General features: G+C 37.1%; 1 protein-coding gene across 6 annotated transcripts in view; it reads right to left on the bottom strand.

The window, feature by feature from the left end:
- PDE4B (phosphodiesterase 4B) overlaps positions 1-21,669 on the bottom strand; it is a 573,081-nt gene that overhangs the window by 442,973 nt on the left and 108,439 nt on the right. For all 6 annotated transcript variants that reach the window (XM_082686382.1, XM_082686381.1, XM_082686384.1 and 3 more), the window contains 2 exons: positions 13,325-13,437; positions 6,467-6,705 (listed from right to left, as the gene is read on the bottom strand). In XM_082686382.1, coding sequence (XP_082542508.1) covers positions 6,467-6,705; positions 13,325-13,366 — 281 coding nt within the window. In that variant the 5' untranslated portion in view covers positions 13,367-13,437. The remainder of the gene's footprint in view (positions 1-6,466; positions 6,706-13,324; positions 13,438-21,669) is intronic.

The raw sequence follows: 21,669 nt of genomic DNA, 5'->3' as shown, positions 1-21,669 counted from the left end.
GTCCTTAATAGGTTATGACCATCAGCGTAAATGATTGAAAGAAACAAACAAACCAACAAACTCAAATCACTGTAGAAATGCCCGAGTGACTCTGTAGACCTGGTAGAATCAAATATATTCTCTATAGTTGAGCACACCTTCCTTTTCTGTTTTAAACCTACCTACAAATAATGTTTCAATGACAATGAGAAGCACACAGTAAAGAAAAATATCAAGCACATTTTGTAAACCTAACATTGAGGGAAAGAAACCAGACCCAAATGAGTATATATTGTGCTGTGTCATTTATATAAAGAACAAAACATTACTAACCAATGTTGTTAGAAGTAAGGAGAAGTTAGTGACTAGAAAGAAGCCAGCTTCTGCAGTGCTAGTAAAATTCAACTTCTTGATTTGGATGCTAGTTATGTGTTTGTGTTGAGTATTAGATAGATAGATAGATAGATAGATAGATAGATATAGGTATACAAATATAGATATAGATAGATAGATAAGGGTATAGCCTGATGAAGAGGGTGTTTTGGTGTTTGTTTGTTTAAGTATGAAAAAGAACCATCAGAAAACACAGATAATAGAAAACAGACTGATGGAAACTTCAGATATCTAAATGAGCAAAGGAGCAAAATAATTATTCTTACTATACTTGAAGAAATTTCTAAAAGTTTGAAAATTTCTGAAATGGAGTAGGCAGCCTTTAAATTGATCCCCAATTTGTGCTCCTCCTTGTGTTCATGCCCTTGTACAATCCCTCCTTTTGTGTGTGGGCTAGACCTAATGAACATAATATGTAAAAGTGATGGGATATCACTTACAAGATTAAGTTGTAAAAAGATTTTGACTTCTATCTTGCTCACCTCCTATTGGTCTATCACTCTCTCTCAAAGTCCTTGCTCTGGAAGAAGCAAATTATCATGTTATAAGTAAGCCTATGGAGAGGTGCACGTGGCAAGAAACTGATATTTTCAGTCAACAGGCAATAAGGACCTGAACCTATCAATAACTGAGCATGGAAGCAGATCCTATCCACCCAGTCAAGCCTCAAAATGATTACAACATTGGCCAGTAACTTGATTCCAGCCTTGTGAGAGGCTGAATCAGAGGCACCCAGCTAAGCAAGAAGTAGATTCCTGATCCACAGGAAATGTGAGATAATAAATATTTGTTACTTTAATTTACTAAGTTTTGGAGGTTATTGATTATGCAGCAATAGATAACTAATACATATACAGAATAGAAAACTACATAAAATTATTTAACCTATTTAAAAAGTAAATCAATACAGGGGTGCCTGGGTGGCTCAGTGGGTTAAACCTCTGCCTTCAGCTTGGGTCATGGTCTCAGGGTCCTGGGATCAAGCCCTGTATCAGGCTCCCTACTCAGCAAGGAGCCTGCTTCCCCCTCTTTCTATCTGCCTCTCTGCCTACTTGTGATCTCTCTCTCTGTCAAATAAATAAATAAAGTCTCTTTAAAAAAAAAAAAAAGTGAATCAATATAAATACAAACTCTGAAAATAAAAAAAATATAGTAACCAAAATTGAAAAAAATATAACAGGCTTAACAGCAAATTAGACATAGTTGAAAAGTGAATTAGCAAACTGGAGGGCAAATTAAAAAATATAGTCCAGAAAAACAAAATAATTTTTTAAGAAATCTAAAAGATTGCCAAAAATGGAAAATAAAGAAGTAGGTGCAAAGTAGATTTAATCAGAAATCCAAAAGCAGAGGAGACAGAGGTTCGCACAGGAAATATTTGAAAAGATAATGAAAAAGTATATTCCAGATATCATGAGAGTGACATCAATTTACATGTTCAACACGTCCATAAATCCCATATAAGATAAATAAAACAAAACCCACCCATAGACACATCAAAGTTGGACTTCAGAAATTCAGAAACAAATAAAAGGCAGATTATTTATATGAACAACAATTAGATTTACAGCCAATTTCCCAAGAATAGCAATAAAGCCAAAAGACAAGGGAAAATAGTTACAAAGTGTTGAAATAAAGTAACTGCATACAATGAAAAGCAAAAAGGATGCTTTCAAGAATGAGAGCAAAATAAAGACATTTTCAGGCAAATAAAAAATGAGCATGAATCCTAGAGGACTGACTCAAACAAAAAAGCAAGTGATCCCAGGGGGTCTAAGATACAAAAAGGAACTAAAAACAGAGATACTGCTAAACATCTAAATCTAAATCAAAGGCTAAATACAAAAATAATGCGGGTGTACTGTGGGGTTAAAAAAATAGAGATAATTAAAATATATGAAAACAAACTGTAAACCGGGAAGGCTGGCTAGGGGGCAAAGTATTCTAAGATCCCCATGGAGGAAGATTAAAATTAAAAAGTTAACTCTTGACTTGCAAGACTGAATATTGGCTTATTTCCTAAATCTGGCTGTAGTGACATCACTTTGATAAATGTGGCAATTAATAAAGTCCTTTAACTATTTAAAACGTGATGACACTAGAGATATGGCACTGGACTAATTCAACTTATATGGGACCAAGGAAAACTACAGCCTTTACAGTGGAACATGACTTAGGCTGATACTGGTTAGAAGACATCACCCTACAAAAAGCTGAAGAACACCTAATAAAGTGAGAACATTTAAAAGGTGAGGTGAATAAATCTGAGGCCTTAACTTCCTTGAGCTTTAATTTACAAGGGCAAGAAGCTTCAGTTTCAGATTCATCTTTACATGCGCAAGCAGCGATTGATATTGGAGAAACAAGCTCACAAAGATGGCAGTCACACCGTCCTAATGATCTTCTCCTGCACTGTCCCTCTAAAGAACAGTCACATCCCTGATGTGACCCCAGAATTAAGAGGAAGAGGAAGACAACTGGGGAAATGGCAAAGAAGAGTATGTTTTTCCCATTCTTTGATGTGCCTTCCAAGTATTAGGAATGCCACCAGTTTAACAGTCCCAGCTTCCTTTTAGCTCAGTCTTCCTCAGGGGGAGGGCATACTTCACTCTGTGTTGGTGTTCCCAGAAGGAAAACATGGGCAAGCACAACTCAGTCCTTCCCCTCTACTTCCTCACGTGAGCACGATTTCTACCGATCTTTCCTGCTACAAGTTTTACAGGGTGAGGTTCTCCCTCTGAAGGTGAGGCTGCTCAGGTCCAGCATCTCCTGTTACTGGGTGGTAAGTCTGTGTAATTCTGGTGTTCAGAAGAACACTTGCCCCCACACACATAGATTATATATTCTGACATCAACTTTATTAGTAATTAACATAGCACCTTGTTTACATATCTGACTTCTTTTTTCATCCTATTTCCAAATTGTTTCCAATAACTCAGGTGGCGAAGTTTCCCCAGAATTCCCAACAGTAGAAAATGAATGATTCTGGCAGCTCAGTCTACATATAACAATAACATCAACAATAATAATGGAACAACATCAAAATAATCACCAAGCGCTGGTTACTACGTTCTACGCATTGCACACATTATCTTTAATTGTCTTCACAATTCTTAAAAAAGTAGGTACTATCTCTCCACTGTTTATTCATTTGGGTTTCTGTGGAAGAATGAAACTTACCCAATAAGTAAAAGGAAGGATGTCTACCCAGCTAGACACAGGTCCTTTCTAACTCCTTCTTTCTCTGTGGTAATTTAAATCACTCTTCTTATATTCTATGCAATGATGGCCAGCTCCTGTCATTAACGTACTCTCCCCAAACAAGGCTAAATTTATAGTAGTGGTTTTCTGTTTATCCTTCTATACACTGGGCACCACCTTTCAATTGCACTCACTCAAAGTCCTTCCCTAGCTTTAAAAAATCTCATCTCTAGCACACAGCCCTATACCTATGGCTCATTTACCACACCAACCAGGAACTCAAGATCAGTTTCACCCCGTTGTCACTGTCAAAGCAATTATCAGAGCAGGAGTCACGTCCCCGAGATATTTTTCAGTCTAGATCAGGAGTTGCCAAACTGACTGGCCCCCCAAATCTAGCCCAGTACCTATATATGTAAATAAAGTGTTACTGGGACACAGCTACATTTATTTATTATGCATTATCTACAGCGACTTTCACATTACCACAGCACGGTTGAATATTCAGGACAGAGACTGCAAAGCCCACAAAGCCGAACATATTTACTCTTTGGCCTTTCACAGAAAGTTTGCTCACCCCCCTGGGTTAGACAAGGAGGTTGATTCTATATTCTCAGTACTCTTAAGTGGTTAGTATAATTCTTTCTCACATATGGCCATAGGCTGTATCTTTTACATCTGTTTTCTTGCATCAAGTTGATGGCAATAATGACAGTCGGAGCTCTACTTCCCCACTTCTAATCAAATGTCTTTCAGTCAGATTCCTCAGCCAGCAATTCTATCAGTCTATAGCTATCAATACTCCAGAGGCAGCATTTTTAAAATATATAGAATTCTTTTAGTTACCTATATTTAAAAATAAATGTAGAATCAATGACTGATACTCTTTCATATATTAAGAAGAATCCAGGTAATTAAAGTGAAAAACATGTTATGAATGAATTACTAACGTGTAGTATTACCAATGGCACAACATAAATTCTCTGGATAATGGCTAAACCCTCCATTTCAATCTGAACTATGGACACCCAGCATGAGGCCACTGATACTTGAGACATGGTTTCTAGTTTTCGAAAGGCTTTACCGGATAATGTTCAAGAGAAGAGAAACTATTTGTTGATAACTTGACATGTGCTTTTTAGTAATATAGGTACCTTATAGAGATTACTATATTTAACCTTCACAATATCCATGAGCTGAGTGCCATTACTGTCTCTGCACACAATAATATCCCCAGCTGAGAAAGATAGATAAGCAGGTCCCAAAAGTCAGTCGGGATCTGATACTTCTATAGGAAGGACAATTGCCACAGCTCTCAAGGTGTCCTTGAGTTAAATAAACTCAAAATTTGCAAGGTACATTTTATCCAGATTGTTATTCTAAAGAGCATATTATCAACACCGGCCAAAACCAGAACACACCCCCCCCCCAAACCCCATACCAGTCATCACTTCTTTAGTTGCTGGATTGTGAGCAATTTACTTCTGGGAAAGAGTCTGGGATGGTACAAGGGGCAATCAGAGAACTCAGGAAAGCATACATTCACCAACTGGTATGAAAGCATTTCAATATTGTAACAACTGGTACAACTGTACCAGTGCCAACTTGCTGAAAAATAAATCTGTGGAATTCTTTACAACTCCAAATCTGCAATTCTGCAGAAGCATAACCAAGACTAATTACAGAAGCTATGCAATTGAGTAAGCGATCTGGGAGTGATATGCCCATTTTAGTTCCCCGTGATTGGCTATGACTATTCTAATGTTAATTCAGCTCAAGAGAAGTCAGGGCTTCTCGGGTTTTTAACCCATTCTCCCTACAATGTGTTACCACACTTCTCTATCACATCCAGACTGTCTGATGAACCATTTCATGCCAATAATTAGAATAGTTAGAGTCTCAGTGATCTAATGCTGAGTGTATTTGAAAACCACCAACTAAAAAATGCCCTGCATTATTCAGTGGGTATATATTGGGCTACTCATCAGCACTGCAGAGCTCAGCAGGTAGCACACCATAAAAATCAGATTTTAATGAGTGAATACATTTAGTCCTTCTCCTTAATAAATAATTTAAACAAAAAAGGTACCATATTTTTACAATTTAAAATTGTATAAAATACAGAGAAAATATTTTTCATTTTAATGATAAAACTCCATGTTAGGTAAGCAGGCCATTTGTGGAAGATATTTGAAAATTACGTGGAGAAAAAAAAGGAAAAAGAAAACGTTGATTATTAAATATATGATAAAACACACATTTGAAGTAGCATCACAGTGCAATTTTAACTACAGTTATGAGATTGTATGTACTTGATTAACTTCTCAACCCTAGATTAAAATAGCCTCTTTTTACAAGTATAGACTCGGCAAAAACAGTCCATGCGTCTCTCACAGTATAATTTCCATTCCTCTTTTGATTTATAATAAAGTGTTTTATTTCATACATAATCACAAACTGAGATTAGTAAAGTGGTATTGTAGTAAGAAGAAGCTAGGAATAATTATATGTGGAGCAGAGCAGTAAGAATATCTTCTGTCATATATACACATATAATTCCTTTAGGTACTTTCCTAAGATTGTGCTTTTCTAAATGCAAACATATTGATGCACACTAATGGTTACTTTAAAAAAAAAAAAAAAAAGATCATAGGCAGTCATTTTGTTTTCCCTTGACCTTAATAAAAATGTATCTCATTCCCCCCACAATGGGCTCCTTCCCAATCTTAATCAGGCTGAATATATCTCCACTGTACCCAAAGGAAAACAAATTCTCAAAATGTTAACAGCCTTAGTTAGTCCACAAATAACAAACATTTTAGTAACAGGAAATTATGTTGGAATAATCAGAAAGTAAAACTTAGAATTGACACTTAATTATAAAACTACTCACCACTCCTGGCTTACAGTTGTAATAGCAATGCTTGGAAGTGTTGTCAAAGGCAGCGTGGTCGGTCTGGAAATGCCATCTCCCTCGGGAGTCCGCGCTCTCTCACTCTGTCTTTGGGACAGTGGTGGTAACTGTAAGTTTCCTGAGCAACACCTTCTCCCTCTCCAGAGGTCAATCCCAAGTGTGTTACTCGAAGAACTGTAGGATTTACTCAAGCTACATTCCAAATAATCTTTAACATTCTGGAGGAACCACAGCGGGGGGGAAAAAAAAGAAAAGAAAAAGAGAATGAGATTCAAATGTTTCAGATGATGTGAAATAAAAATCCAAATAATCAAGTCATCCATCAGAAAGTCCAGATTCATGATCTTACAACCAGAATCTAATATTGACGTCAAAACCTTGAGAAAAGACAAGAAGTGGGCGGGGTGGTTAATTCTGAGATTTCAGAATTCTTGGTGATTTTCAGGGTCCCCATTACAGGTTACCAGTTACAGCATGTGGGTTAGAGGGCTTTCTAGCTTCTTTCTCTTTTTTCAACTTGTTTTTCTTTCTTTTTTTCCCCTTCTTTCTCTCTCTCTCTTTTTTTTAACTTGCTAAAATGAAAGCTTATAATTGAACATATATTTGGAAAATCAATGTTTTCATTCTGAAACATGGGGAAAAACTATATTAGCTAAGGTATATACTTTCTTGCTGAGTGTTTTAAGGTAAAAATATTTTTATCTTAGGACAGAAAGATGTTGATAATAATGGATAATTGAATATCCCTGTTTCCATGAAAGATCTTCTCAGAGTTGAAGTTTCTTTTTCTTCCTTTGCTTTTTTTTTTTTTTTTTTTTTTGGTAAAATTATGTAAGAGCTCAGAAAAAGAAGAGCACACTTTATCCAGCCCTGAACTGAGCTACATGTGTTCAGTACATCCCTAATGCTGACAAAAACGAAATACTTGTGAGAAGATAAAGACATTGTAGTATAACCACTGGTAAGAGTTATTCATTTCTCCTAAATCTCCTAATGACTGTGGTTCTTGGTAGTGCTGGGAGTGAGAGGCCCAAATGAGACATGGCCTGGGTACCATTTCTATAAGTTCAAAGATAGAAAATGTCATAGCACAGCAAATACCCATGGGAGCAACATGGAGTTCAAAAGATGTAACTGTCACTCTCTACTCTTATCTAACCCCGAATAATGGAAGTCCTATCCCCAGGCCACTGTGTCTCACCTGAAATTCATTCTGTGGCCCTAAAAATACTGGTCCTTCCTGCTAGTCTCAGAAAAGACTTAAGGAGAACCTGGGACTAGACCTCCGAAGGTTTAAACAAACTAAAGTTCTCTGTCTCCCACTCCATCCATCCCTACCCTAGTTCATGCAAGAACAATCAACTTGAGTTTCAGGCTCTAGCTGGCTCTGTGCAACAAATCTATGATAGTTTTGCTCTGTGCTACTTAAGGATACAACAGCAAAAGGAAGCCCAGTATCTATTCACACAGAAACCTATATTCTAGTGATTTATGCTTATCTAATTCACACAAGACCACATTTTGATGAAGGAAATATGGGCATGAATAGGCCTGACAATTTTCAGGGGCCCCACTCTTCCTACCTGAAATGGGATATCGTCACATTACCTTGGGCTTGACAAGAATACCATTCATCTGAAATTTAGTAGGATGACAATTCAATAACAAGACAAAACAATCTGTAATTTCCAGAGCTAGGTTAAAACATTCTGGAATGTGTCCAGTGTTTCAATATTTACCAACTGGTTATCATTTTAAATCTGCTGTAGGCCTAGCACTTAGAGTGTGTGTGTGTGTGTGTGTGTGTGTGTGTGTGTGTGTGTGTGTGTGTGTGTTTTACAAATAAGAAGCTGAGGGGAAAGTTCAATATATGTAAGTCTTTTGAGAAAAAAGACGTAAAGACAAGTTAATCAAACAGAATATACAAAGTCTTCCGGAAGAAATTCAAAAACAAACTGAAAGCCAGAACTCATGATTATAAGTCAGACTACTTCCAAATATTCATGTAAAGAAAGTACTGATTATCTGGAAAGCAAATCCTAAGTATAAAGTTCACCTGCTATGCAACAGACTTGATACCAGAGAATAGAAATAAGGATATCATTTAGCAAAACCACTAACCACTATAGTCTCCTTAATAAAGTTTTTGGATATTTTTCTCTTTTAGAAAAAGAAGTATTATCAAAAAGGTTTAACTGTAGTAGAGGAACTAAATGGGTGCTTATTTGGTATTTGCTATTTGAAAAGTAACAAAATCACACCTACCACAAACTATCTCCCACACTGACTTGCCAAGAGGCTTGAATTAACAAATTTGAAGTCATTCTTTGAATTGAAAGAATTCGTTTTAAAAGACCCTGTGAAAGTGCATTGCCACAAAAGAACATAATGGAGTGGCTTTCTAGAAATTAAGTTAAACACTGGGAACATTAATATTGTTTTACAAATACTCATTAAACCATGTAGAGTTATTCATAATTACCTCAGGCTCTCTCAGTCATACTCATAATCTATATAGCTCTCCCCCCAAAATTGCTAACATTCTCAAGGGACCAACCTAATTCACTCAGTTCTCAATTACTGAATTTGAGAGCTTAGACTTATATTCCTATTTTAACTAGCATGATCCTGGCTGACTACACCACTCACCAGATCAAAGATCTGGAGAAAAGGAACATTAATTTGAATGCTACTTCTAGAAATCACAAATTTTAAAATATATATCCTGCCACCCCAAATTCACTCTATATCTCTATAATCCTGAGGGATACAACCCAGTTTGGGATTGTCCTCATGCTCCTGGAAAGCTGTTTGTTTAAAAATTGTTATGTTTGCCAATATAATTCCAGAAGTTTATCACAAAGGAGAAGCTAGTGTGAAACCCTCCATCTAAGTGGAAAGAGTCTGAAGGGAGGAAGGTCAGGGGATACCAGAGGGACTCAGTCCTAGCCCCATATCAAAACTGACTCAGTTAGGACCACTGAAATGCACAGCTGAGGTATAAGAGTGCCCAAGTAGTTTCAGATTTGTGGCTGTTGCTTTATTTTGCCTTTGTTAAGTCTCTCCCAATGATTTTTGGAGTTGGCTCCGACTCTTCTGATTAAACTCCTGGTGGGGAAATGGGATTGGGTATTTCCAAGGACTTCTAGTGTGTCTATTGGGTACAACTCAATCTGGACCACAGGCTCTTCAAACCTTATAAAACTGGAGATGGAAATTATGGAAAGCATCAAGTGACACTCAGGGACTCTATAAAGATTAAATGTCACGATGTTCGATGAGACAATAACAAAAGTAACGTTGTCTTTGAAAAACTCAGTTTTATCACAGGCAATCACCTTCAGTTATGAGTAGTTGCCCAGAGGTAAATAATGTATTTTATATATAAAATCAGCCCCTCTCTCTTTCTGTGTGTGTATGTCACCCACACACATATTTCCTGGTCCTTCTTTCCTACTCTCTTTAGCCATTTTCTCCTTCTCAATTCCTCCCCAACCCAGCAAGTCCCACCTCTTTAAGTTATTCTGTAATCCCTACATAGTCATAATTAATTGCTTGTGTTCAGTACCTGAATAGTGCTGAATTTGCCCCTCACTTCTGGGACTTAGTTCCCTAAGGCAAAGTACTTAATGCATACTGTTCCTATGTCATTCATCACATTAAGTCTCCTATTGAAGGTATTTGTGTACTGCAAATAACTGTATGCAAACACAGTGGTCACAGTTGGCCATTTGCTTATTCTGACAAAGCTAAACATAGTGTCTTTGCATATGTCATTCCCTTTGCCAGAATGCTCTTCTCTGAAAGAAAGAAGGAAGGAAGGAAAAAGGAAGGAAGGAATGAGGTCTCTTCCCTCTTCAGAGGCCTCACTCCCTCACTACGCATATGTCCTCTCTGTCTGTATGCCATCTCCTCACGTTATCCCTCCCTAAACACTCTATTCTCACTATCCAACCGTTCTTTACCTGCTGACCAACTTCATTTCTCTGTATAGACCTTACCATACTTGGGATTATTTTATAATCTAGCTATGTGTTCTTTCCCCTCCCCTCTGGAATCTAAGCTTCAAAGGGACACATACACTATCTATTGAATCTCTAGAACCTAACCAGTGTTTGGAAGATAACAGGTGCTAAATTAATATTAAGTGAATATTTAAATCACTAAATAAATGTGTGCTGCATTAAAATAAATGGAAATATGATAAAATCCTCCTGACTTAAGGGTGAAAACTTACTTCGAGAGTGTGGTATATAAACTGTAAAATCTGCTAAAATTTTACAGTTTATATACTAGTTGTTCTAGTTGTGAGGGAGGAGATCGTGTGTCTAACAGTAAGTATAAGTATAAGTTTCCACACTGCACTTGATGAGTCAAGGTGCACTGGGAAAAGTTCTGGGTCATCACTCTCCACTAGAAATAAAGTGCAAGCCACAAAAGGGAGCCAAAGGTACTAAATGAAATTTCAAATTTTCTCATACCCACATTAAAAAAGTAAAGAAGGATCAGGTGAAATCACTTTTTAAAAATACGAGTATAGTTGACATGTTACATTATTTAAAGGTACAGACAAGTAAAAATACTTTTAATAGTATATTTTACTTACACTAGCATATCCAAAATATTGTTATTTCAATATTTTGGATATGCTAGTGTAATGTATGTTATGTAATCTATATCAAAAATTTTTAATAATATACTTTACATTTTCTCTTTGTACTACTATATATTCACAATCCAAGATCTATTTTTACACTTAGAACACATCTCCATTCAGATGGGTGCTTAAGAGTTGCATGAGCCTAATGGTTACCATGTTGGACAGGGCAAATCTAGGTAACAATTATCCACTCTGGTAGTTTTAATAGTCTTCAAATGGGGTTTTCTTTTTTCACATTCTTTCTTATATGCAATGATCCCTATCTCTTGTTCCTTGATTGTGATAACAAATTGTCTTATGGGAAGATCAGGATTATTATGATAAGGATCCAATGAAAAAGAAAGAATCAGTGTCCATCTTTTATAGATAGAATGTGTTGCTTATTCTTCCAAAAAAAAAAAAAAATAGAATCTTGTGGCACACACTATATAGATAGTATTAAGAGACAATCCCAAGGTTTTTTTTTTTTTCCTTTTTTTAAAGAAAAATGATTTCTAAATTACAGAAATTTCCCTTTAGATGTCCAGAGCAGAACATGAAAACATGAACATCTCTTTTTACCATGGGTACTGAGAACTCAAGAGTGTGAGTTAAGGGAAGTTTCCTTGTGGTCAGGGAGTAGAGAAGGGGAAAATAAAGAAAGGAAATGTCACAGGTGATAAGACTAGAAAACTAATCAAGAGTAGAAATGGTGATGGCAAAGGGATGTGTTTTGCAGGTCAAGAGCCTCATAGCATAGCTGAGTCTCTCTCTGGACTTGTGGCTCCAAGAAGTTCCCACAAGCACCTACAGGGACACAGAAAGAACCTGAGATTTAGCCTCAGCTTTCCTGCTAAGAGATCTGTTTCAGCATGAGGCAAAGGGACCAGAAATCCTTGCAGTGAGCAGACCAAAGGTAAGGACTAGACAGAAAGCAAAGCTTTTAAGCAACCAGAATCCCCCACTGAGAGGTCAGGTGAAGAGTCCAGGCAGTGGGAGAGAAGGTCAAACTCACAGCGCAGTCAGAAGGTGCACTGCTCACAGTGACAGCAGGCAGACTTGGTACTGTGACATGCCGAAGCAGCACTAGAACAAGGACAGAGACTAGACAACCAAAGATCTGGGGAAATGAGCTGTTCTTCCACTGAACAACAGGAGATGCTAGTGGAAAGGGGACAATACAAGATAAGGACAATACCACACATCTATTACAATAATGTTAATTAATGTTAAGTCCTTTCGACCAATGCCATGTAACTAAAGGGAAGGAGTAAGAACTGGGAGAAATCCTGAAAGACAGAGCATTTACCCAAAAGGCAGAATTTTACATTAATTGGCAAGTTCAAGTTCCTCCCAGCTTCTCCCCATCTGCGGAACCAGGAACAAGATGAGTTATTACAGAAAGCAAGGAAAATTACTTCTTCTTCCTCCCTCCCTCCCGCACATCAGATTGGTGGCATTAGGATTTTTAGTTCAATTACAAACAGAAACTGAGTAAAACCTGGACAATTAAAGACACACTAATGGGGGACTGGTCAACTGAAAGCAAAGGAGATAATTAATCTCAGCTGTGCAAGATACAAAGCTAGGAGATGGTGAGTTTACAGACTTCTTCAAATGACCTGGCTCAGAGTTTCTAAAAGAATGCAGTCTGATTTGTAGGACTAAGATGTAGCCTAAGATTCTGCATTTCTAATAAACACCGAGGCGAAGCTAATGCTGGCGCCCTAAGGATCACCCTTGAGTAGCCAAGACCTACAGGATGTGTACATCACAAGCTTCGTACGAGCAGTTGTCAAAGATCCCACCATACGAGGTGACTCTCGAGGATTAGCTGTCCCTGGCTGAAGACAGGGAAGAAAGTCACCGGGGAACTGATAAGGCAGGCAGTATAGAAAGAGAAGTTTCTAAGAGCTAGAATGTGAGCATCCACTGGAGAGAGACTGGGGGATTAGGGAATGAGATCATGAACTTCAACCTGAGCCCTCTCCCAGGGCAGAGAAGACAGTGTTCCTGCAGTCTACCGTGCAGAAATATGGGGCCAGGTGCTAGCAATGCCTGGGTCACTAAAACAACTAGTGACAACGTGGTGGTGTTCAACAACCTTGCCCACCCTTTGGATAAAATTATGAAGCAACTTCTCCATGGAGCAGACAGAAAGTGGGTAAAATCGAGCAACTCTGACTTTTGGAACTTACATCATCAGCCGTCACTGCCATGACACTCCTGCTTTTCTTCATTATAGAGGTGAAAGATATCCCCTCTTAGGATGTCTGTTGCTCAGCACAGTTCTGCTGCTGATTTTTAAGATCTATGGGGGGGAAAAAAGAGACACATACACAAAAAAGAGCTCAGTATCCTTAGCTGAATATAAATACATGGTTTCTTTGTATTCTCCAGACTAACATTTGAATGTACGCAGTGTATACATATAAGTAAATACCACAATTTCCCAAGACAGTTCAATCTGATATGTGAGAAAAGAGGTTTGCACGATACAAAAAACTCAAAGAAATTAGTGCAAAGCTACTCAGGAGGAGAGAAAAGAATAAGAGGGTGACACTTTGGCTCCCAAATAATCTACAATCATTAAAAATATAGAAGTAATACATATTTCTGAAGGGCTTTATTTTTTTTATACAGAATTTCATCTATATAGTAGTCTGTGAGATTATTTCCATTTTTTTCCTAATGTGGGAATAAATGATCAGAAAAATAATTGGACCAAGTTAGCACATTTAAAATATGGCAGATTTAAATTTAAGGAACACAGGGCTTTGATATTATGGTCCAAAAAAAAAAAAAAAAAAAAAAACCAATACAGAAAATATACATCACCAAAAAACCCTTAATTTCAAATTTACCATCACTTTAAATCTCTTATGTGTATAAGCACATAGTTAAATACTTATTAAAGATAATTTTAATTAAAAAGAGCTAGAATTCCCTGGTCTAAATCACACAAACCTCCCCATTTTGAAGAAGAAACACTGCAATTCATGACATTTTTGTGTGGATCATTGGAAGCTCAATACTACCATCAAAATTTAAGGGTACATCTCGGTTGTGCAACTCCACAGAGAAAAACTCATCTCTTCTTTTGAAAACCCAAGCTTTTTAAAAAGGTACAAATTCATAGTTTAGGCATCCAATAGTCTACGAGAGAACATAAAATATTCTGCTTGCAGAAGCAAACTGGAAAAGATATACTATAGAAATCCCTGAATCCAAAACGTGTTAGTCCATATGGTCGTTTCTCAAAATCTTGGTAAAAAAATGTCCTGCATCATTGCTGAGCTCAAGAAGGTCCTATGTTTTCTCACTCTCTACGTTTAAACTCTTAATACATGCCTGATTCAAAAAGTCTGCTTCTCGAACATGAAGATATATATAGATTAAGAGCGTGATGGAATTGTAGCTATGTGACTAGGAATACTAAGTAGTGGCATTGTACCATCACCCAGGAAACCAGGGTTGAATTTCTAACACATAATTTGACTATATTATGCAGGAGTTGGCAGCAGAACTGATAGAGTGGGTAAGAGAGTGGGGGAGGGAGGAACTTTGCCTCTGTGTGTTCTAGGGAGAGAATCCCATAGGTTTTTCAGGAGTTTGATTCAATATGCCAAGGAAAAGCATTTTCTCAGCATACACCAAGGAATGATTGAACTTTTCTAATGCTGACCAAACAGGAGGAGCCAAACTTCCAGAGCTTTTACTCAAAGGTCCCTTTGACACCTAACAAAAGTAGACAAATAACATTTTATCACATAGGGATCTTCAATATTGAGAGCTTCTGTAAGGTAGAATCTGGAAAAAAAAGGGGGGGGGCATGCTCCTAAGTTTTTTGTTTTGTTTCGTTTTGTTTTTAAAAAGCAAGATTCAAAATTAAAGTTTTACATTCAGGATACGGAATTAGATATACCCAATGATTTTAATTCTGTAAAAATAAAAGCATGGAAAAATACTAAAGAAGCTGTGTAAATAAAAGCATGGAAAAATACTAAAGAAGCTATGTAAATGATGATAGTGGACATCATGTAAGGGTTCTATAAGAGGTTTTTCTCTCTCTTCCATATTTTCCAGATTTTTTGTGATATATTATTTTATAACCCAAAAACTGATTTCATATATATTTTATATATTTCATTACATATTATATTATTATATATTACATATAACATATTAGCATATATTGTTAATATATATTATTAATACATGTTATTAATTATATATAATATGTATTAATTTATATAAAATAAGGACCCACAAAATACATAAGAATTTAACTTATTTTTTAAGTTATTTTATTGCTATAAAACTTAATGCATCATATATTTGGTGGGCCATCTTTTTGTGAGGTAAATGATATCTGTTTATCCTGGGTGAAGAAACTAAGGAACAGTGACAGCCTAGCACTTAAGTCTTAGGCCGTAGCTAGACGATAAACTATGTGGTCTCTTAAATATCTATTAGGAAAGCACCAAATGAATTTTCACAGTTAATAAAATACATGCAGCATTATATCACATCATGTAACTGGTAAATTTAGCATCAGTACTATCAAGATGTGGGGCGCCTGGATGGCTCAGTCAGTTAAGTGTCCAACTGTTGATTTTGAATCAGGTCACAGTCTCAGGGTCATGAAATAAAGTCCTATGTCAGGTTCCATGCTGAGCGTGGAGCCTGCTTGAGATTCTCTCACTCTCCCTCTGCCGCCACTCATACTCTCTCTTTCTATCTCTCTCAGGAAGGAAGGAAGGGAGGGAGGAAGGACTATCACAACGCGAATGTTATTTACAGTCAATTTCAAAAAATCTTAATTAATAGAATGTGGGTCAGGAAAAAAAAAAAGAACACCAAAGCGATCTCTAATAAATGGCTTCACATACTAAATTAGTAAGAAAACTCTACGAAGCAATATCTACTTTTTATCTTACATCAATTTTGCTTGGTAGGAATTGCACGCACGCACACACACACACACACACACACAAAACCAGAATAAAACACAGAAACTGAAATAGAAATCTCTAAGCTATCTTCAGCAGGGAGGGACAATGATCAAGTTTCCCTAATAGAAATAAAGATTTTAAATATACCTTCTTAGACTTACACCAAGTATGATAAGAGCCAAATGAAGCTCAATGCATACTTAGGTTGCTTCGTGTCTTGGCTACTGTAACTAATGCTGCAATAAACATGGAGTCCACCCATAGACAAATGGGTAAGGAAGATGTGGTACACATAGACGATGGAATATTATGCTGCCATTAAAAAGGAGTGAGCTCTTTCCATTTGTGACAACATGGGTGGACATGGGAAGGTATGATGCGAAGTAGAATAAGTCAGACTGAGAAAGTCAAATGCTATATGATTTCACTCATATGTGGTATCTAAAAAAAAAAGACAAATGAATAAATAAACAAAAAGCAAAATCAGATCTATGGACACAGAGGAAAAAAACCAATGTTGCTAGAGGGAAGGAGGGTGCAGGAGTGGGGAAAATGGGTGAAGGGAAGTGGAGATATAGGATTTCGTTATGGAATGAATAAGTTATGGGACTAAAAGGCACAGCATTGAGAATATAGTCAATGATATTATAATAGCATTAATGGTAACAAATGGTAGCTATACTTACAATGAGAGAGCATAACATAAACAGAAGTTGAATCACTATGCTGTACACCTGAAAATAATATCACATTGTGTCAACTATACTCAAACATAAATAAAAATATATTTTTAAAAATTAAGCTCAAGGCAAATATGGCCCTTGAGAATTTTGGAAGGAAAAACTTACACATACTAACTATGTACTTGGTAGATAGTAACTGTTCAAAAATATTTGTAAAATTAGTAAATCAAAGAATATAATTAAATGCTAAAATCTTATATATAGATAAAACTTTTCTTTGAAATAAAGAACTAGTTGGTGCTGGGTGTCAGGGAAGCTTAAGAAGGAAATGAGGTTTCTTTTTAGCCTTAAATAATTGGGGTTTGTTTAGTGGAAATAATGATGAACAACGTGGTATGCAAAAATATGGAATGGAACTTAATACACTAAGGGTATGATACAGGCAGAAAGATGCTATGCTTAGGAAATTTAGGCAGAAAGACAAAATGTTCCAGCTAACATCAGTAGATCTTCTGGCAAGCAAGAATACTTTTAAGAGGTCTGAGCCATGGAAATAAACTTCTATCTTATGACACTTTGAGTGTGAGAGCTTATGGGATAAATTTATGTGCCTTTAACTAAGATCATGTCCTGGCTAGGCAAAAGCAGGATCTCAGGTTACAAGGCAGTTTTCCAAGTGTTATATATTAAAAATATTTTTACTTTATATTCAGAAATAAAACACAACATCTGTTATATAACACAGGAAAAAAATAGAGGCGAGATATTTTCTGGATATCCCTCATTTTCCAAAGAGATCCTCCCCTCTACCTTTTCCATCCTGGACATAGTCCACAGGTTTTCTAGCCCTCTGGCTCCTGGGTGTGTTCAGCCAATGGGAAACAGAGGCAGTAGACCAGAGGGCAAGAGGAAAGAGAGGTCCTTCTCTTTTGGCCATGGTGTAGCAATGGCTAAAGTTTTCTACTCTAGGTCACAGCTCTGCAAGCACCTGTCTTTGCACATCCCTAGGTTCCATTAACTAGTGTCTCCACTGACCCTTCAGACGTAGGACCGTGGCTAGCCTTGTGGTACCTCTTCATGCCTTTCTGCTTATCTTCAATCCTGACCAAATCTCTTGTAAATAGTACCTTCACTAAATAGTACCTCTCTTTCACCCCTTTGAGAGTACAACCTACTCCCTGCTCTATTGACGAATAGGGGTTGAACAAACCATTTTATTGCTGATTGTTAATGTCAGCTGCCTTTCATTTAGGCTAACATAGATTGAGAAGTTATGCCAGTTTAAGCACTATACATACATGATTTCCAATACCAAACAGCCAACCAAAGGAGGTGGGCACGATAATAATGACAGATGAGGAAATCAAGTCTTAGAACAGTAATGAAAAATGCCCAACGTCACACTCTTCGCTGGTTCAGACCAGAACATTCTGATTCTAAAGCCAAGCCTCTTAACCCATCACTGTGCAGCTGATTGAGTCTTATTCACATCTTTTCAAGGCAGTAGTGAATGAAGTGATTTTTACTTCATTTTCTGATTTTGGAAATACAAGTTAAGTTGATTAGTTTTCTGGAACCTTCCTCCCTAATCAGGTGAGGACAAAAAGAAACACTTTTTAAAAGATACTGAAGTCTTTAAGTGCCTCAAATTTAAAGAAAATGGAGACAAGAGAAGAGATCAAGTTCTCTTAATCTGAGATTATCCTTCCATTAGCAAAATTTGCCTCTCAATAGATAGAACATGGTATGTTTCATTAAAGCAAAATATTCCTAAGAATTTCTAAGGTGATGAGTGAGTATGAGGACTATAAATTCCATTTCTGGCATATTTTAATCATTTTCCTATGGTTCTATATTTCACCACCTAAAAGATGCTTTTAAGCTTACATTACTCTTTCATAACATTCTCTTGTGTTCAAAGTCTACAGTATTCTTCATTAATTTCACCTTCCCTTCTTTCTCTTTCCTCCACAGAGATTTTAAAACTAAAATGAGGGAAAGGACTCTGGCTGCTATAGCACCAGTATGAGTTTCTCTTTTGACAGGTTATAGCTATCAATACTAGTAATCCTGGGCTGATAGAAATTTCGATGACTAATAATAAACATTCTAAAATCCTGCATCATGGATACCTCCTAGATCAAGCCATGAAGAACTGAGAAAAATAAGAGTAATATTTTTGAGTTTTTAAGAAAGCTTTTTTTTTTTCCCAGCTTAAAGATTACCCTTTATTCTGAGATGATTTCCAAAAAGTTTGATTTTGACTTCTGTGTAATTGATTTACTGAAGAATCTGAACTCAGTAGGGCACAGATATGTAATAGTTTAAATTTTTTTCCAGTAACTGGTTTCCATCTGCAACATCAAGTCCATTTTCTCTTCTTTAACAACAGTTCAAGGCTGAGTCCCTTACTGCAACTTATAATTGCTTTAAACCACATCTCCTTCTCTTTTCCTAGCTCAATGGCCAGGCTCTGTGGGACCACTCAGTGGCCAGTATCTAGGACTTCGAGTGGAAAGAGGGACTGGTCTACTCTTTTAGTCCTCTTCCTTCCTTCCTCTTCAGGTTCTAGTTCTTCCCACATTACAGCAGAGAAGAAGAATTAATGAAAAGGAGAAAAGCCTTTTTACTCAACTGGACATTTAATTGTGGCTCTACTGAGTGCCACTGTTTTTCCAACAAAAGGCATTATATATTGATGCCCTCTCTAAGGGGTGTCCAAATGTTCATTCTATTCTTAGGGGTAAGTAGGAGATTCCCCATTGGGAAAATAAATGTTCTATACTCCTCAGCTCCCATCCCCATTAATTTCTGTTGAAACTCTTGTTGGTATGACCCTCTGGGGCAATAGTTCACTCTCTTGATTGAATTACTGATAAAATGGCTCAGGCCACAATGCACTTGATCCAGAATAAGCTCCAGCATCCTTGTCACACCGAGTAGTGAGAGTATAGGGTGTTTTGCCATTATCTCTTTCCTCTGTCCTGCTATCTCCCTCTCCATTACTCTTTCTCCCTTGCTCAAGAAGTCACAAAGAGCAGATCAGAAAGTATTCTGCATAAGTGATCAATGGAGAAATGAGATACTATGTCAGTAACTTATTAATATCTTTCAGCCCCAAGCCAATCATTCTACTGTTCTGTGGTGCTGGGGCAGAGACATTGCAAACTACATTTAAAGGTTCTCTTCCTAACTAGCTTCTTTTAGGTGCTGACAGTGGGAATCACTAGTAGGAAGCTGGAAGAGAGTTAGAGAAAAGGGACTCTCTTCCTGCATCCAAGAGTACGGACAACTTTGGCACTCCCTTCTAGCAGATTCAGAATCACCCATACAATACCCCATCAAACATCTGCTACTAGCTTCAGAGCAACCCCTTGGTGGTCCCAGCTCCTATGGTAGGAAACCCTCTTGTGTATACCTAGATCTCATAACACCATCTCCCCTACTTCCCTAGGAATGGAAGCCACTTTACCATTCTTTGGATTACCTGGCTGACCTCTTTTCACTTTCATCATTCAATACTTGCATAAGCAATTTCTTGCATTAAATCCCTTTTGCTTTCCTAATTAGAATCTACGAGATACAGAAGCTAGCCCTCCTTTTGTGAAAGATACCCCTGATCTCTACAAGTAGTTTTTCATCTCCAGTAGGCCAATAACTCGCTTCTCCCAAACCTCTCCACATCCATCCTCTCCCCATCCAGAGTGATTATATGGGCACTGGGAAGTTGCTGGAGTAATGGTAGGTATCAGAACCCACCTGCTACTTCCACAAGGAGTTGCCTGACCACTTTTGTATATAGCTCGCTATAGAAAATGTTGGATAGTTTGATGGCTTTAGTTCTCTGTTTTGGATTATAGTTGCCATTAGTAGCATAACAGGAAAAGCCCTAGTCATCATTCTTTTGGATGTTAAAATTTCCTTCCATGAAATGATGATAATGTAATGGGGCATGAGCATTTCTTTTGTTTCTCAATGGCCTCAACAGAGAAAATGAAACATTGGCAACATTTGTCAGTCCTTTGATTCTTTAAAAATCTTACTGACTCGTAAAGTACAAATTTCTAAGATCCTCTGCAGCACACCAGTTAATGTCTTACCGTTTTAAAATAACGAGCACAAGATCTAGTTCAAGAAAGGGAAGGTTTTCTAATGTAGCATGCATTTGGGGAAGAAATACTGGACAAAGAGGAGTCTGAACTGGTATATCTTTTCAGAGATCCATAACCACCACACTATAGTTATCCCCTATGAAAACTGATAAAAGAAACCTCACTAAAATGGATATGAGGGGTCAGAAAGAGGAACACAAAAAGGGAAACCATATGACTCAAATGTCAAATAATAAGATTGTCAATTACAGACTCCAGCAGAATTATCACCAGGAAAGAATCATTAACTACAGGTCTCAATAGGGCATTGTGTCTCCTATGAGGAATTGATCACCCCTGCAAGCCAGTCAATGAGAAACTATCATCAGCTTGAACGCTTAATTTTCTCCAATGGACTTCTATTCAAAACCACCCCTTCCAACTTCCTCCTTCTCCATAAAATAACATTCCTTTCCTCTGTTTGACTTGCCTGTGGTTTTGCTATAGCTTGCATGTCCTCAATTGCAATTCTTTGCTACTCCCAAATTTTTGCTGATAAAGAAAGTTCTAATTTTAAGGTTAACACTGCCTAGCTCTGGAACTTTTGACATTCTCAGTTGTCAAGGGGTTTGTTTAGGGGTTGCATTATAATTATCAACAAGCTTTATGAATCTAATGAAATTCTAGTAAACTAGTGGAAGAAAACAAACAGTATAAAAATCAACTCTCCAGATCAGAAAATATATAAAAATGCCCAGAATTCAATACATAAAATATAAAACTCCTCTCTTGAGTTTGCATCTACTGGTCTTAA

This window comes from Mustela nivalis (genome assembly GCF_964662115.1).
Source record: "Mustela nivalis genome assembly, chromosome: 10".
Lineage (NCBI taxonomy): Eukaryota > Metazoa > Chordata > Mammalia > Carnivora > Mustelidae > Mustela > Mustela nivalis.
The sequence above is the reverse complement of the archived record's forward strand: the minus strand, read 5'-3'. Positions and strand labels throughout refer to the sequence as shown.